The sequence below is a fragment of the Microcaecilia unicolor genome, chromosome 8, assembly GCF_901765095.1.
Source record: "Microcaecilia unicolor chromosome 8, aMicUni1.1, whole genome shotgun sequence".
Taxonomy (NCBI): Eukaryota; Metazoa; Chordata; class Amphibia; order Gymnophiona; family Siphonopidae; genus Microcaecilia; species Microcaecilia unicolor.
The window spans coordinates 61,973,911-61,991,953 of record NC_044038.1 but is presented as its reverse complement, the minus strand read 5'-3'; the positions used below and the strand labels follow the sequence as shown (position 1 = coordinate 61,991,953).

The following is an 18,043-nucleotide window of genomic DNA, read 5'->3' as shown; positions in this document are numbered from 1 at the left end:
TCTGTTCCCCTTATAATCCACTGTTCGCTTGGCTCTGAATGCCTGCATCAGACGTTCTTTATCGGCATAGTTGAGAACTTTAACTAGCACCGGTCTGGGTCTCTGGGCTCCCTCCCGAACAACTCCCACCCGATGAATGCGTTCCACAATCAACAGTCCACATGGTAAGGGAATGTCCAGATAACGTGGAAGCCAGCTTGTCAGGAAGTCACAAAGCTCCTTGTCCTGCACCGCCTCTGGTAGACCCACAATCCGAATATTGTTGTCTGCTCCTATTTTCCAGATCGTCCGCGAGCTGTAAGAGTTGTTTAGCCTGTGCTTCTGCCACTCCCAGCTGACTTTCCACCGCCTCCACCCGATCCTCCTGTCTGTTAATTCGTTCCTCAGCCATTTGCAACCGCGCCGCTTGGCGTTCAAAATTCTCCCTTATGTCATCCACGGATGCGTGCAGTTTTGATAATCGATCATCCAAAACAGCAGTTAGCTGCTTAGTTAATTCTCTAATTGCTTCCTCCTGAAGCGTTACCACTGGGGTAGTACCTTGCTGCGCTGCCATTTTCGGGCTTCCTGCAGGAGCACGCTCTTTACCAGACCTCGGGGTTTTCGCCGGCATAACCCGGCCTAAAACACTAAGCCACGAAAACAAAACTTTACCAATATGTTACGGGCCCGTTCAGCAGTGGATCGTTGTAAACTCCACCACTCGGGGGGGGGGGGGGTCCCGGAGGGTTTGTAAAAGCAGATTATTTTGCGGACGTGAAGGAGCTCAGCTATGGAGCGTCTTATCCGCCCAGCAGCATCCCATGACCCCCTCAACCTGTGCAAATATTCTACTTCCCCACACCTTAGTTAACACCTAATTGAGGTCGCTGGACTTGCTACCTCTCCAGCAGCCAAAGAACAGAAAATAACTGCCTTTAGAACAAGAATTTTTGGCTGTTTTCTACCTCTAGAAAAGGTTTCAGTTTAAAACAATAGGAAAATGCCTATTTCTAGAGAAAATTTCAGTTTAAAACTATGGGAAAAGGGTTGTACACTATCCTGCTTATAATCGAAATAGAAAAACGCCTATATTGTGACCCAAATTGGGAGATAGACGTCTATCTCACAAAAACGAATAAAGCGGTATAATCAAAAGCCAAATTTGGACGTTTTCAACTGCACTCCGATGCGGACAAGGTTGATGGGGGCGTGGTGAAGGCGGAACTGGGGCGTGGTTATCGGCCGATCAGAGATGGGCGCCTTTCGCCGATAATGGAAAAAAATATGCGTTTTTAGCGAGAATTTAGGGCACTTTTCCTGGACGCTGTTTTTCCACGAATAAGGCCCTAAATGACCAGATGACCTCCCCTGACTCCCCCAGTGGTCACAAACCCCCTCCCACCACATAATATGCCGTTTCACAACTTTTTATTTTCACCCTCAAATGTCATACCCACCTCCCTGGCAGTAGTATGCAGGTCACTGGAGCAATTATTAGGGGGTGCAGTGGACTTCAGGCAGGTGGACCCAGGCCCATCCCCCCCCCCCCACCTGTTACACTTGTGCTGGTAAATGGGAGCCCTCCAAACCGCCCCCCAAACCCACTGTACCCACATGTAGGTGTCCCCCTTCACCCCTTAGGGCTATAGTAATGGTGTAGACTTGTGGGCAGTGGGTTTTGAGGGGGATTTGGGGGGCTCAACACCCAAGGGAAGGGTGCTATGCATCTGGGAGCTGTTTTCTTTTTTTTTTTTTTTTTTGTAAAAGTGCCCCCTAGGGTGCCCGGTTGGTGTCCTGGCATGTGAGGGGGACCAGTGCACTACGAATCCTGGCCCCTCCCACAAATAAATGTCTTGGAGTTATTCGTTTTTTAGCTGGGCGCTTTCGGTTTCCATTATCGCTGAAAAACAAAAACGCCCAGCTCAAAAAAAGATAAACGTCCATGTTTTTCGAAAATACGGTTCGGTCCGCCCCTTCACGGACCCGTTCTCGGAGATAAACGCCCATGGAGATAGACGTTTCCGTTCGATTATGCCCCGTCAAGGCAACTAGTTAATAATGCTTGCTTTTCTCTCTCTCTTTTTTCTATTCCCCCTTAATACTAAACTAGGTCCTGCATGCTTTTCCCTCTCTCTCTCTTTATTCCCCCTTAATACTAAACTAGGTCCTGCAGTGCTTGCTAGAGTTTTTAAAACTAAGGGAAAAAGACTATGGAGATTAGTTGATATTTGCTTTTTTATATTTTTATTTTGCCTATCACTAACCTACAATTCCTCCTTTAAACCCCAATCTTTAAGTTCCCAAACCACAAAGCAAAATAGTGTTCACTTACCAGAGAAAAGTTCTCTTCTCTCAGAACGTCTCAGAAAGAGATCCCGACACACAGGAGCAGGAGAGAGACAGACTGAGGGAACAGAACCTTCTGCCTGCGTCCAGAAGCTTTGCTGGGACCGGGATCCTGTTGGAGGCCGGACCCAGGAATCTACCCCACCCCGCTCCCCCCTCTCAGTGACTCTGATGCCCTTGAACAAATGAAGCAAGTCACTTTTGAATTTGGAAACAAAGGTTCTTGCTTGTAAATTTTTGAAGTTACAGAAATGTAATTTTATTCAGAGAAATAAAGGATAAGGCAAGCATTCGAATTAGTTTGTTGAGTTCTATAAGGAGCTCTACACACTTGAAAAAGAGGTTGATGTAACCTACATTGGGGGTTCGTTAGCAACAGTTTAGTTGCAGAAGACCATCAAATATATGAAAGGGGTGAAAGCCCTTTGAGTTTACCATCAAGTTTTATTAATTATATTCCAGTTCTGTAGTCCCTCTTTTGACCTGGGTGAGTAATGATGGAGGAGTTATCATATTTCATGAAAGTGGCGGGAATCATTATATTGCACAAGGAAGCGAAAGATCCCCTTCAGTTTGGGTCCTACCATCCCAAATCGCTGTTGAGAGTTGACTTCAAAATTTTTACCAAGATAATTGCTACCAGGCTCATGGTTGTTTTGCCTCAACTGGTTCACCCTAACATGGCTAATTTTATTCCAAGGATGCAGGCCAGGACAACATACTGTGTTCAACCTGGTCTGGGGAGCCAAGGAGTCAAAGCGTTTATTACTTATGGCAGTTGTTGGCAGAAGGCCTTGGATCAGGTCTACTGGCCTTTTATGTTCCATGTTTTATTCATATAGTATTAGAAAATAACTTTTTGCGTTGGGTACAAATAATATGCGTAAACCCTCTGTCATGCTTAAAGATTAATGCAGACTATACCAACTTTTTCGCATTGCAATGAGGGGCTCTGCTGCTACTACTTATTACTGTAGCGCTACTAGATGTACACAGCACTGTACACTGGACATGCAGAGACAGTCCCTGTTCAACAGAGCTTACAATCTAATTAGGACAGACGAGCAGGAGAAATAAGGGATAAGGGAATTACTAAGGTGGAAATGATAAAACATGGGTACTGCATCCTCAAAAAGGTGAGCTTTTATCTAGATTTGAAGGTGGCCAGAGATGGAGCTTGATGTACTGGCTCAGGAAGTCTATTCCAGGCATATGTGTAGCAAGATAAAAGGAACGGAGTCTGGAGTTGGCAGTGGAGGAGAAGGGTGCAGATAAGAGTCTACACAATGAACGAAGTTCCCGGGGAGGAGTGTAGGGAGAGACAGGGGCGTACGGGCCTGGACGGGCCCAGGCCCAGCCACTTTCCCTCCAGGCCCTCCCAACCAACGTCCGCCCCGCCCCGGGTGTCAGCAGGTAGGGGGTGCTCCGCTGGTGCCGCAGTCCCCACCTGCCTACCAGCTCCGTCGACGGACAGATGACCCTCTTCTCCTGCCACCCAGCATCCAGCCTTTAAAAAAAACCGGTGAAGCGCCTCGCGTCTGCTCTGCTGTAAAGCAAGCAAATCGCCTCGTCACGTTGGCTCATATGGGAGAAGGGGACGGGATCGGGGTGGGGTGGGGAGGGGATCAGATGGGAGAAGGGGACTGGGTCTGGGGTCTGAGAAGAGAAGAGAAGGGATGGCAGAGAGGGCAGACACTGGATGGCAGAGAGAGAGTGAAGACAGATGCTGGATGGAAGGAAGATGGTGAAAAGAAGATGAGGAAAGCAGAAACCAGAGACAACAAACTAAATAAAATATATATTTTTATTTTTTTGCTTTAGGATAAAGTAGTATTGTAGATGTGTTAATAAATGTTTATAAGTAGAATATGTAAATAAGGTAATCTTTTTATTGGACTAATTTTAATACATTTTGACTAACTTTCGGAGAACAAAACCCCCTTCCTTAGGTCAGGATTGGATACTGTAACAGCACTATACTGTATTGACCTGAGGAAGGATGTTTTGGCCTCTGAAAGCTAAATGTATTAGTCCAATAAAATGGTATTATTTTATTTTCTATATTTGTTTTATTTCTATTTGTTAATTTGTAAAGTGGTGGTTGGCAGGGCCAGTCTTAGCAAGTGCGGGGCCCTATGCAGACCAATTTGGTGGGGCCCCATCCTAGCCCCGCCTCCGCCCCACCCATTGATAAGATTATTCAATTTTTAGAAAATTTTTTATTTATGAAATTTCAAATAAAGACAAATGAAGCTAAACTTGTACAGAAAAACTGATTGAAATAATAAGCACAATGCTATCCTGAACCCCCCCCCCCCCCAAGAAATTATTCAGTTCAAGTCCACAATTAGTAGTTCCAATTCTCATAACCCGGGGGGGGGGGGGGTGGTCAGAGGTGCGGACACACAATCTCTCCACTGCAAAACACTATATACAAACTTGTGCAAAAACACAGTCAGAACCTTACCAACCATAACAGCACTAATTCCAAGGACAGGACGAGCTACAACCTTATGCATGGAAAGGCAGAACTGTAATTACACCAGGCTCTAAAACACCAATACACTACCTTGTGAAAAAAAAAAAGGGCTGCAAATACTACACGCTAGCAGGAAACTGTACCTTGATCACACATGACAAACACATGACACAACAAATATGAAGGCAAAATACTGAATGGAAAGTTACCTCAAGAAGTCAGAGACTCAGCATGCAGCAATACTAGAAAAATTGAAACTTACATGCAAATATCACAGATGCAAATTTCTAAAAGCTGACATATTCCAGTTAATAAATTCTGAATAAAATACTTTTTTTCTACCTTTGTTTCTGATCATTTAGTTTTTCTATTCGCTTTGGTCCCAGTGTCTTCTGTTTTATGCAGTGTCTTCTTTCTGTTTGATATTTTTTCTCTCACCATGTCCACCATCCTCCTGTGTCCTTATGTGTTCTGTCTACCATCTGTAGCCCCCTGTCCCTATCCTTTCTCCAGTTTCAGCATCTGCCTTCAAAGTGTTCCGATCCAGCCCTTAAATTCAACAATTTCCCCTCCATCCACATCCAGCATTTCTCCTCTCCACTCCATTTCCAGCAATTTCTCCTCTCCATGGGCCCTGCCATCCCATCCAAGTCCATCCTTGGCCCTCTCTGCCCTTCCCTCCTCCATCCACATCCAGCAATTCTCTCTCCCCTCCCCTCCATTTCCAGCAATTTCTCCTCTCTGGGCCCTGCCATCCCATCCAAGTCCATCCTTGGCCCTCTCTGCCCTTCCCTCCTCCATCCACATCCAGTAATTCTCCCCTTTCCCTGGGCCCTGCCCTCCCATCTGTTCCTCTCTCCCCTGCCCCCCTCCATTCACCCATGTATCCAGCAATTCCCCTCTCTCCCTGAGCCCTGCCATCCCATCCATGTCCCGCCTCTTTCCCCTGCCCGCCCTCTTCTCTCCCCCACGATCGATCCCTTTCCTTTTTTTTCTTTTAAATTTACCTCCAGTCCGGCAGCGTCAGTGAAAGCGCTCCCAGTAAAAGCGCTTCTCTTTGCTCAGTGACCCGCCTTCTTCTGACGTCATGACGTCAGAAGAAGGCGGGACACAGCGAAGAGAAGCGCTTTTACTGGGAGCGCTTTCACTGACGCTGCCGGACTGGAGGTAAATTTAAAGAAAGGAAAGGGATCGATCGTGGGGGAGAGAAGAGGGCGGGCAGTTGGGACAAGCGGCGGCGATCCCCGGGCGGACGGAACTAGGTCAAGGCTGACTGAGGCGCGCCGCGCGGGGCCCCCCCTAAGCGCGGGGCCCTATGCGGCCGCCTCGGCCCAAGACCGGCCCTGGTGATTGGTATTTGTTTTTTTCAAATTTACATCTGCTGTCTTTATATTTTGCACAGTACTAGGGGACATTTTCTGTTTCTGTGTTGCATTGTATGAAGAGTCTGGCATCTTGGGGGTTCAGTTTAATTTTTGTCTACATAGAAAGTTTATGATTACTTATTCTATAGTGGATTAGGGTGTATCTGTGTTTGTGAAAAAGACATAGCTTTCAGTTGGCATTGACTGTGCAGGATCGACGATCTGTACTATTCTGGCTGGTTTCGGTTTATAATAGGTGAATTGATGTTCTAGTGCTCACTGTAGTGTTTAAGATGGTTTCCTTTTCCTTGTGTGACTTGTAGAAATTTATGCTTATGGTATGCTAGAATTGCTCTAGGTCCTTAGTGTTTTGTATTCTCGGTATGCCTAGTACTGGATTTTGGAGGGGGGGTGTTAAAAAATGACCAGCCCTGGGTGTCAGCTACCCTAGATACGCCACTGCTTTGATCGCTGTCGCTGCCTTTTCTCCTTCGGCTGATGCCAAACTATGGGGGAGGGGGAAGGGCAGGGTTGATGCCGGGCTACAGTTCCAGACTAGAGATTTTGGGACAGTCCTGCATTTCTGACCACCACATTGTTACGGACTTGCAGCACTGATTTCCATGGGCACAATCAGGCATTGCAAATCCCACACTGATTTGGGTTATAAAGTTTAAATCAGGACTGCACAAAATCTCAAGCCTGGAACTGGGTAATTTGCCATCTCTGCGATTTTCTAATTTTTTGTCTTTTATTCTGCAGTTGGTAAGGGGTGGTCTGAGTTCTGCATATGACTGATGTAAAAGATTCTGTGTGCATGTAGTTCATGTGGGGATCTATATGAGTCTGACTTCTCTGGCTTTTTAAATGGGAATGCCAGCTCCAGAATTTACCTGTTTTATGAATACAGCTTAATCAGGCATTTGTTACAAAGCAAAGTTTGAAGGATATGTACCATTGACATGTTTGCCTTATAGCTGTCATATTTGGTCAAGTTTAAGATATGGGATAAAATCACTATATTTAAAAATGTTGGTGTTCCATGAACCAGGTATGTGGTTTGTGTTAATGCAGGAGCGCTGTTGCACAGACTATTTACTTAGAAATCCATCATCAAGTGCACTCTAAGGCATTATTAAGGAGTATCCCAAGAAACACTACTCACACCTAGTGCCCACCCATATTAGCTCTGGGCCCACCCAAAATGTCAGGTCTGGCTACGCCACTGGGAAGAGATAAGAGTGGAGAGGTACTGAGGAGCTGCAGAGTGAATGCACTTGTAAGCCAATAAGAGGAGTTTGAACTGTATGCGGAAACAGATAGGGAGCCAATGAAGTGACTTGAGGAGAGGGCTAATATGAGCATAGCGACACTGGCAGAATATAAGTCGTGCAGCAGAATTTTGAACAGATTGAAGGAGAGAGAGATGGCTTAGTTGGAGACCTGTGAGAAACAAATTGCAGTAGTAGTCTAAACGAGAGGTGATAAAAGTGTGGATAAGGTTTCTGGTAGTGTGCTTAGAAAGGAAAGGATGAATTTTGTTGATGATTTAAAGAAAGAAACAACAGGTTTTAGCAGTCTGTTGAATATGTGCAGAGAAGGAGAGAGAAGAGTTGAAGATGACCCCAAGGTTATGAGCTGATAAGACAGGGAGGATGAGAGTGTTATCCACAGAAATATAGAACAGGGGAAGAGGAGAGATTGGTTTAGGGGGAAAAAATAAGAAGCTCAGTATTGGTCATGTTTCGTTTCAGATGGCAGTGAGACATCCAGACAGCAGTGTCACGGGCAGGCTGATACTTTGGCCTGGATTCCTGCTGAAATTTCTGGTGTGGAAAAGTAGATCTGGGCGTCATCAGCATAAAGGTGATACTGAAAACCATGGGATGAGATCAGAATACCAAGGGAAGAAGTATAGATGGAGAAAGGAAGAGGTCCCAGGACAGATCCCTGAGGTACACCAACTGATAGTGGGATAGAATTGGAGGAGGATCCACCAGAGTATATACTAAAAGTACGATGGGAGAGATGAGAAGAAAGACAGGAAAGAACAGAGCCCTGAAATTCAAGTGAGGACAACGTGTCTAGGAGTAGGCAGTGATCAACAGTGTCAAAAGCAGCAGATAGATGAGCAGGATGAGGATAGAATAGAGACCTTTGGATCTGGCCAGGAACAGGTCATTGGAGACTTTTAGCAAGCGCTGTTTCAGTTGAATGAAGAGGGTGAAAGCCAGATTGAAATGGATCAAGAATAGGTTGAGATGAAAGAAAGTCATGACAATGGCGGTGAACAAGCACGTTCCAGTATCTTCGATAGGAAAGGGAGGAGGAAGATGGGGCGATAGTTGGAAGGACGGGTAGGGTCCAATGAAGTTTTTTTGAGGAGTGGTGACACTATGGCATGCTTGAAGACATCAGGGAACAGTTGCAGTGGAAAGTGAAAGATTGATGACAGATAAAAGGAATGACAGTAGGAGAGGTAACGCTAAGTAGATGGGTGGAAACTGAATCAGAGGGATCAGGTAGCTAGTTTTGAGGAGGAAAGAAAATGTGCAGGTTCCTCTTCGGTAATTTCAGAAAAGGAAGAAAAGAAGGCAGGGGTTGAAAGGTTGAGAGAATAGATTAAGGAAAGGAGAGGTGGAGGTGACTTGGTTAAGAATTCAATCTTGTGAACCTTATGAAAGTACTCAGCCAGAGTCTGGGGAGAAAGTGAAGGGGAAGTTGGAGGTGAAGGCACTTTGAGGAGAGAGTTCTCCATCTACACATCTTCCCTTGGCTCTCTGATAAAATCCCATGGCTTTCAATACCATCTCTACGCTGACGACTCCCAAATCTGCCTCTCTACCCCCGAAATCTCATCCAACATCCAGACCAATGTATCAGCCTGCCTATCTGATATCGCTGCCTGGATGTGTCAACGTCATCTGAAACTTAACATAGCCAAAACTGAGCTTCTCATCTTTCCCCCTAAACCCACCTCTCATCTCCCTCCCCCCCCCCCCCTTCTCTGTTTCTGTGGATGGCGCACTCATTCTCCCTGTCTCATCAGCTCGTAACCTTGGGATCATCTTCGACTCCTCTCTCTCCTTCTCTGCTCACATTCAGCAGATTGCCAAAACCTGTCGTTTCTTTCTCTTTAACATCTCTGAGCACTCTGTCGGAACCCTTATCCACACTCTTATCACCTCCCGCCTAGATTATTGCAACCTGCTTCTCACCGGCCTCCCATATAGCCATCTCTCTCCTCTTCAATCAGTCCAAAACTCTGCTGCGCAACTCATTTTACGCCAGAGTCGCTATGCTCACATTAGCCCTCTCCTCAAGTCACTTCACTGGCTCCCTATCTGTTTCCGTATTCAATTCAAACTTCTCTTACTGACCTATAAGTGCATTCACTCTACCACTCCCCAGTACCTCTCCTCTCTCCCTACGCCCTCCCTCGGGTACACCGTTCTGTGGATAAATCTCTCTTGTCTGTCCCCTTCTCCTCTACTGCTAATTCTAGACTCTGTTCCTTTTATCTCACTGCACCTCACGCCTGGAATAGACTTCCCGAGCCTGTACGTCTAGCCCACCTCTTTGACGCTGTTTTTGACTTGTAACCACTATTCACCTGCCCTGTACCCTTTTATCCCCACCTCTTGGATTCCCTTGCCTCTTGGTTGTTCTGTCTGTGTGCCTGTCCTATTTAGATTGTGAGCTCTTTGAGCAGGGACTGTCTTTTCATGTATGGTGTACAGTGCTGTGTATGCCTTGTAGCGCTATAGAAATGATAAGTACTAGTAATAGAGTTCAGTGTGGCAAAGAGACGTTGAGGGTTTGTCAACTGGATATAGTAGTCCTGTTTGGCAAGTGAAAGAGTAGAGTGGAAGGAGGTCAGCAAGAATTTGAAATGTATGAAGTCAGCATGGACACAGGATTTCAGCCAAAGGCATTTGGCAGAGCAAGCACAGGAACATAGGTAGCTGGGGTTTGGTATGCCTTACAGAACTGGGAATGGGTGGAGCGAGAGTATCCAGATCAGAGGAGAGAATATTTTTTGTAGGAAGAGACAGCCTCATTGACAGACTTGGATAACAGTAGTTGAGAAGAGATTAGAAGCACTGGAGGACAGAGTAGAAGGGTCAATAGCCTGAAGATTCCTAAATGTATTGGTTGAGATTGGATGGGGGGGGGGGAGGGTGTTAAGTGTGAAAGTTATCAGATGACGGTCAGAGAGGGGAAGAGCTGAGGCACTGAAACTGGAGAGTGAGCAGTTGGAGAAGAAGATAAGATCAAGACAGTGGCCATTCTGGTGAGTGGGGGTAGTGGAGCACAGTTGAGGATTGAACGATCGAACTTAAATGCCTGATCTCTGCAACACAACCAAACTAAAGCACGTAATGAACGTAACACAACTCTTCCGTTCTACGATTCCCTAATGTGGCTGTGCCACATGAACTTTATCTTACCACAACATCACTTTGTATTTGTTCACACCAGAGTCTGCATACGCCTCTCCGGTGCTATGTAAGCCACATTGAGCCTACAGATAGGTGAGAAAATATGGGATACAAATGTAGCAAATAAAGAGGATGTTAAAGCGAGAAACTGAGAAGCATAAGAGTCAGAGAGATCATTAGCATGATTGTTAAAATCCCCAGGAATGAAGGAAGGAAGTTCAAGAAAGAAGGAAAGCCAGGTATGGAAGGAAGGAAATGTTGAAGGTTGAGTGCTGAGAAGAAGGGAGAAAATAAAAGAGATGGTGAGATGATGAACGTAAAAGGTGGGCAGTGTGTTCCTGCAGTATACAGTGGTTTCAGATGGAGAAAGAGACTGGGAATGGACAGTACCAAGAAGAGAGAAAGTAACCATAAGAAGCCATAAGAAGTAACTGGGAGAAAATACAAGCATATAGAGAAAATGATGGTGCGCAGCACCTGGAGCGAAGGCCCTGGGAGGATTGAGGTGGACCTGGGTATCACCCCGGAGAAGGCTATAAGGATGTGAAGATGGGCTACAAGTCCTCCACAGCACCTGGAAGGCAGCTGGTGGGAGCACTAGGCACCTCCATCATGCACCTCTCAGCCAAGAAAAGACTTACCAGATATTAGGCCGGCCAACATTCCTCCCCCAAAGGGTCACCTGATCTTAGCCAAAAAGCACCTGGAGCGAAGGCCCTGGGAGGATCGGGGTGAACCTGGGAGTCACCCTGGAGAAGGCTGTGAGGATATGCAGATGGGCTGAAAGTCCTCCACAGCACCTGAAAGGCCGCTGGTGTGGAGCGCTAGTCACCTCCACCATGCACCTCCCATCCAAGAAAAGGCTTACCAAGAGTTAGGCCGAAGCCAGCATTCCTCCCCCTGAAGGTCACCCTCTGTCATTCTTAGGATTAATGCAGACTATACCAACTTTTTCGCATTGCAATGAGGGGTTCACCAGGGATGTCCTCTATTTCCCTTACTTTTCATCTTAATTATGGAACTCCTGGCGCAGCAGGTGCAGGACAGTAGAGACGTCAAAGATATTGCAGGTTCGAGGCTGGAAAAATCTCTGTATTTGCTTTTTTTCTTTGGAGAGAGATGTATACCAGGTTTACTAACTTCTAGATAAGATCCTGCTGGGAAATCGGGATTTTGATACAGTTTTTAAAAGGTGAGTGGAGGAGCGATTAACAGCAGTAGGGCAATTTCTGGAAGGGGGCAAATAAGGGAGTTTGATTTAAAGAGCATCTACTCCCTTAAAGCTTCTGATGTTTATCAGAACCATCAAATGATACATTTTTTTTACGTACTATTATAGGCAGAAAGTAGACCATACCATTGGAAGACTGCAAGGCTCAGGGTGGGGGGGGGGGATCCATTTTTGCAAACAGTGATAGAAGCTTAGGGAAGGGCGTATGTACATATATTAGGAGATGGGAAGAGGATTTTTGGAGACTAGTGGGACAGATCCCAATGGAAAGTGATGTTTGAACATGCTTACAAGGGCATATCTAACAATATATTGGAAAACAATTATAAAATGCTGTTTACGTGGTATTACTCCCCGCATCAGTTGTACTTTTATAAGGGTTTTTGATCACCCCAGTCTCGTATATCCATATGTGGTGGTTGTTGCAGCATTGTGCTAAATTACAGAACTTTTGAAGATGGGTTTTCATATTCTTTAGTACTTTGTTAAAGGAATCTGTACAACCTTGTGTGGACTTGGCTTTATTGAGATAGACCCTTCCAATATCTCAGAAGATAAGGCTATTCTTCTGCATCATTGAATGAGTGCAGCATGCATGACTGGCCCAGCAATGGAAAGTGATAGCAGGCCTAGAGGAGGCCACGATGCTAGAGGAGGCTATGATGCTTTGTAAGTTGTGGACCTTGTATTTATTGTCTAGATTTACATCCATGAGACAACAAAGGAGAAAAAATATTAAAATTATATGAGCACCATTTAGTGATTGGCTACAGTTGTCACAGCAATTCTGTCCAAGTTGAACAGGATAGCCCCCATGTTACTGTTGATGGCAATTTAAGGCATCCTTCTCTCTAATGACTGGAAGTCAATGCCCATTTTTGATCATTGTCTATGTTTTTGGTATGTAATATGCAAGGGGTAGGGGAGGTTGACCAAATTGTGTATTTATTGGCTGTTTGTTATGCTATTACTAATACAATCAACAAAACAAAAAAGAAACATACTGTCTGAATTTCTCCCCACGGAAAGATGAAGCCCATCATTGCAATAAGAGCTTTTTGTTTTTCTATATATTTACCCCATCCTCCTATGTATCTAAAACCTTCTTAATGCCACATATTGAACTTCTTTGTATGAAGTTAAAGAACAATGCAGTACTGCAGAATTCTAGTAAATACTCAATTTGCCAACAAAATCAACATTTTAGATGTCTAATAAAGAAACATTAGTACACACACTTCTGTGAAGACCATATGTTTGGGTATTGCAGATATATATTTTGCCAAAAGAAATACTACTATGGATGAGTGTGGGTTTTTTTTTTCAATATGTATAACTTATAAATTATTTGAAAATTTATTAATTTACAGGTATGTGACCGGTCATATTTGGGCCTGCCCACCCAGTGAAGGTGATGACTATATCTTCCATTGCCATCCTCCAGATCAAAAAATTCCCAAACCTAAACGTCTTCAAGAATGGTACAAGAAGATGTTAGATAAGGCATTTGCAGAGAGGATCATACATGATTATAAGGTTGGTTTAATTGTTTTCTCTATGAATAACCAGGATGAATTAAACACACACATGAATGACGTCTTTCAACAAAGCATTTCTTGCAGAGTTTAACAAAACCCTAGAAGGCTTTTCCAGGCATTTGTAGAATTGCTCACAAATCAAAATTGTGTAGACTTTTCTTTTTCATCCGTGAATCTAACTTGGATACTTGGATTTTCTTGAGATTTGTTACTTGCTCTGGGTCTCCTCAAATGTCTCTTTACTTAACTTTTATAGGTTTTTCAGTAATTTTATTTAGTTTTTTTTTCCTTTTCAGTGAGAGATAAGTGTCCCCTGAAGTCCCCCTTCTCACAGTGAGTCTTCCCTGCAGCTGTGTCACACATTTTAGCAGAAGAATTTGGTTTGATTTTGTGGCAGCAGTTTTCTACTATTTTAGAAAAGTAAGCCTCTCACACTGTCAAAGGATGACATGAACGCTGTTTAGTTTATTTACCTGCTATATCACCCCTCATCTGCATATCAAGGCAGTTTATAATAATACAAAACATAAAAAGCAGCATATCAGAGAATGGAGAGAAGAATGTGATTACAATAAATAAGTCATAAGCATACAGCAACATGTTTGAAACAAGGTTATATATTATCTATGTAAACTGTAATTGCTATAGTAGAGGGATAAAAGCCACTATCCATACTTCCTTCGAAGCCCTGACTGAATGTAATCCAGGCATTAGAAAAGGTTGAAAGAAAACCAAAAAACTTCCAACATGGTTAAATGGTGATTTGAAAGAGGCTATTAAAACCAAAAAGGACATCTATTCCAGGGAAAAACAGGATAGTATGCCCTAAAGTATGGGTGATGTCATCCTAAAAAGTCCAGGTCAGTGATGTGCATGTGAAAACTCCAGATATTGAAGAGTTTTCCAGGATGGTGTACTGTACATGTGCACGGGTTGCTGTGTTGGTGCTGAAATTGGGGTCCACTTAAGTCTCACTTTTTCAATGAAGCTAAGCCAGATGTTTTGGCCTGTTGGTAAAAGGGGTCACCACCACCACCACCACCATTAAATGTTCTTATTGAAATGTTCTGCATTACAACTGCTGGCTTAACAGTCCAGATCTGCAGAGCTTGTTATAACCAACACTGATATGTACAGAAACAAAGAACACAAACATTCCTTCACACACCCCACCCCCCTCCGCTCTACAACTAGAACACAGAAACATTTCTCCTACCCACCCCCCCTACCCCCCCCCCCCCCCCCGAGCACCATACGAGTATTTAGGTTTGAGCCAGCCTCAAACTTAAGCTGGTTCCCTTCCTCCCTCCACTAAACATTAAGGCATGCTTTCCTGCATTCTCATGTATCAAGCAGAAGGAGCCCATGTTTTTTGGAACTGATCCACTTTGTTTATTTTTATGGCAGTTAAGTAAATATATCTCATTTGAACTACTTATATAATATTAACTAGTTGTACCAGGGAATAGTACCACCTATAGAGCATGTTGTAGTTGTTTTTAGTCAGGTATTCCACAGATAAGCTGGGGAATGAGGCATACTGCCTGGTGACATCACTGATGGAACCACTGTGCCAGAGTTCTGTAGCTCAGAGAGCTCATTTAAACCTTCCTGAGCATGTGCAGGGGTTCCTGCACTTTCCCTAGTGCCTTTCCTGTATTAGTCTTTGCTGTCCACAGACAAATGCACACATGTTCTCATCTCCCCTCAGAGCATACAGAACAAGTATTTTCAAAGCTTTACTTTTAAAAAAAAAGTGACATAAATAAGAACAGCAGAGGACAACCATCAGCAGCTCCAGCTTTTACAGCCGAGGAACAGTGCCTTCTATGGCTGACTCCCAAGCTACTAAATTTCCAGACAACCCCCCCCCCCCCCCCCCCCCCCCCCCCCCCAGTGGGGACAGTCTAACCTTAGATGCTGCTTCTGTTAGCGGCAGGAACATTGTGAGCTCTAGACTTCCAGCGCTGGGGGTCCCCATGTCGCCAACTGCAAAACCAGAAATCCTGCCCACCCCACAGCAATTTAACAGAAAAACAAACACCCGCTGCCTCCTGTCACTTGGGGCAGAGCACACATTCACAGAAATGCACTCCCTTTAAAGTAAGTATGTCTAATTTGAACCATGAGGGAGAAAACAAATCAGCAACAAAAGCAAAGGTAAAGAAAAAAACTGAATTGGGAGGGGTGGAGCAATCAGCAACAAATCCTCTCATAACACTGGAGGGGGAAAAGATACAGAGCTTAAGAGCACACATTAGAAGGAGAAACTCCAGGAAAAACGCCAAAGGATCCATTTTATCAATTGAATCTGCCAAAGTTTTCCCCAAGGCCACTTCCAGCCCCTAATCAGCACTTAATGGACAGTTCAGCTATTCTGCAGAAGTTCAGTACAAACCCTGACCCCGACCCCTTTAGCAACGGAAGACAAACATCTATCGCATTCACTACCGCCTATCTGCAGCAGTTGGTCTGGTCCCCCAGGTTCTCTGAAGGCTCCCAGTCCCTTCACAATCTAGCTTGCTACCACCAAAGGACCCTCTCACCACAGAAGCAGACCTCAGCCCAGAGCATCCACTTCCTCATATCAAGGAATCAGGAGAAGAATACTCTTACCTTAGGGTCTTAGAAAAAAAAAAATCACCAAAGCACTCTTCCTATTCACTGCTCAGGCACCCCCAGCCACAAAAGAGACTTCCAGATCTTCTTGCAGTTCATGTTCTGCTTATGACAGAGCCCTTCAAACCTTGGGACTTTCATCAATCAAGGATCTCACTTAGAAACCATATTCTTCTAGTAACATAACCTAAGCAAGAAGAAGTAAACTTGCAAGCCCTTGTACACAACCTCTGTTCACACAGGTTTGTCACAGAAGGGTAGGTGAACACATTTACCCAAAATTCCTTTCAAAGTCCATCTCCAAATTCCACATGAACCAATGCATAGTTTTATCAGCCTTTTTCCCCCAGGTCCCCACTCTGGCCACCCAGAATAGATCCTGTGTTCGTGTTACGTGCAGAGTAACAAAGATGTGAGGAAGGCTTCCCAGTTTACCTGTAGCCCAAACAATTCAGGTAAACCTCCTAAAGTACCCGCTTCACCCTGGTCTCCAGTTGCATAAGTTTCTGTTATATTCATTCAAGTACTCAGTTGCCAAACAAAGTTGGCATCCGTTAACTCTGAGCAAAAACAGCCTCTGTAACTTAAAAAAAAAAGTCCCTCCAAGATGTAAATAAAATAGTCACATGATCCTCAATGTACACCTTTGCAGAGCATTACTGCTCAGATCAGTCCACAGCTTAGAACAGTGCTTTTAGGCAAGCACTTTTATGCAACCATTTTGCCCAACAGTAACGCCAGCTGCCTACCCCCTCTCCAGCTACTTTTTGGATCGTGTAACAAAATAAGTCAGATATATGACAATCCTTAGCTATAACCAATTGGAGAGCAAAATGCTGCAAATCTCTAATCAGAATAGAATTTTGCTCAAAAAACTGTTCCTTGTCATCAGCAGCAGATGAATCCATTACGAATGGGTTGTGTCCACCTATCAGCAGGGGGAGATAGAGAACACTGAAAACCATAGTGCCTCCTGGACGGCTAGCTCCATCTGCCTCTCAGTATTCTCTATCTCCCAGCAGGGTTGGAAGCAGCTTATTCAGCTCCTTCAAGAATCTGCCTGGGGTGGCTCCTGTGCTTTTGCCAGTTGTAGCAGGGGTGTTGTGGCTATTGCAGCTTCACTTTAAAGGCACATAGGTTAGCCCTTTCCCTGCCTTACCCTTCCCCCTATGTGGTTGCAGGCATATAGGTTTGCCCTGTCTCTGCCTTTCCCACTCTCTTCTATGTGGATGCAGGCACATTGGTTCGTCCTTTCCCTGCCTTTCCCACTCTTCTGGACCTCCGGAGTGCCTCTGTAGCTGTTGCCTCTAACTTTCCTCATAGTGTTAAAAAAAAAAATGACACGCTTGTTAGTGCTGCTATTCTTCTGTCTTTGCAGCATGACCGGAGCTCTGGGACTCGGTCTGTTGAGGTAAGAGTGTCTTGTAGCTCCTCCGGAGAGGGCCCGCGATCGGGGCGTTTTTGGCGCGAATCCGCCATTTTGAAATTTTCCGCCGTTTTCGGCGATGGCTGCGGAGGTTAAGCGCTGTTCACGTTGTGGCATGCGCAGATCAGCAGCGGGGCTCTCTAAATGATGCTCTTCAGACATCAGGGCCAGCACGAGCATGGCAAGCGATGTCTCTTCCCGCTCAGTGGAGCTGGCAGTGGGTGCCATCTTGGATGCGCCACATGGTCTGACCCCCGCAGGAGTCTCGGATGGAGGCTACCAGAGGAGCTGCTTGCCCCGGATTGGAACCGGGAGACCAGGGTGAGCCTTTCTCCCCTGAGTTTGTGTTGATTTTACATAAAGCGTTCATGTTAAAGAGAGCTCTGCCACAGGTGTCTGACTCTGCGTTGCTACCTGGTTCCCATCTGGTGGAGGCCGGGCCGGGATTGCCGTCAGGCGTTTTTTCCCCAGACAGCGGGCCGCAGGACAAGCGTAGAAGGGTAAATTCCCCTTCAGAGAGTGGTGCACCTCCCTCCCCCCCCCCCCCCCGTGGTTAGGCTGTGGGGATTCTGAGGGGTCTGGCAGGCCTTCGTGGTCTGAGGAGCCAGAGGAAGGT

The 18,043-nt window shown here is 45.2% G+C and overlaps 1 protein-coding gene across 1 annotated transcript in view; it reads left to right on the top strand.

Annotated features, from left to right (window-relative positions):
* Positions 1-18,043, top strand: part of CREBBP (CREB binding protein) — an 846,007-nt gene that overhangs the window by 746,788 nt on the left and 81,176 nt on the right. Inside the window, exon 27 of the mRNA XM_030211575.1 lies at positions 13,215-13,380. Within this exon, the coding sequence (XP_030067435.1) occupies positions 13,215-13,380 (166 nt within the window). The remainder of the gene's footprint in view (positions 1-13,214; positions 13,381-18,043) is intronic.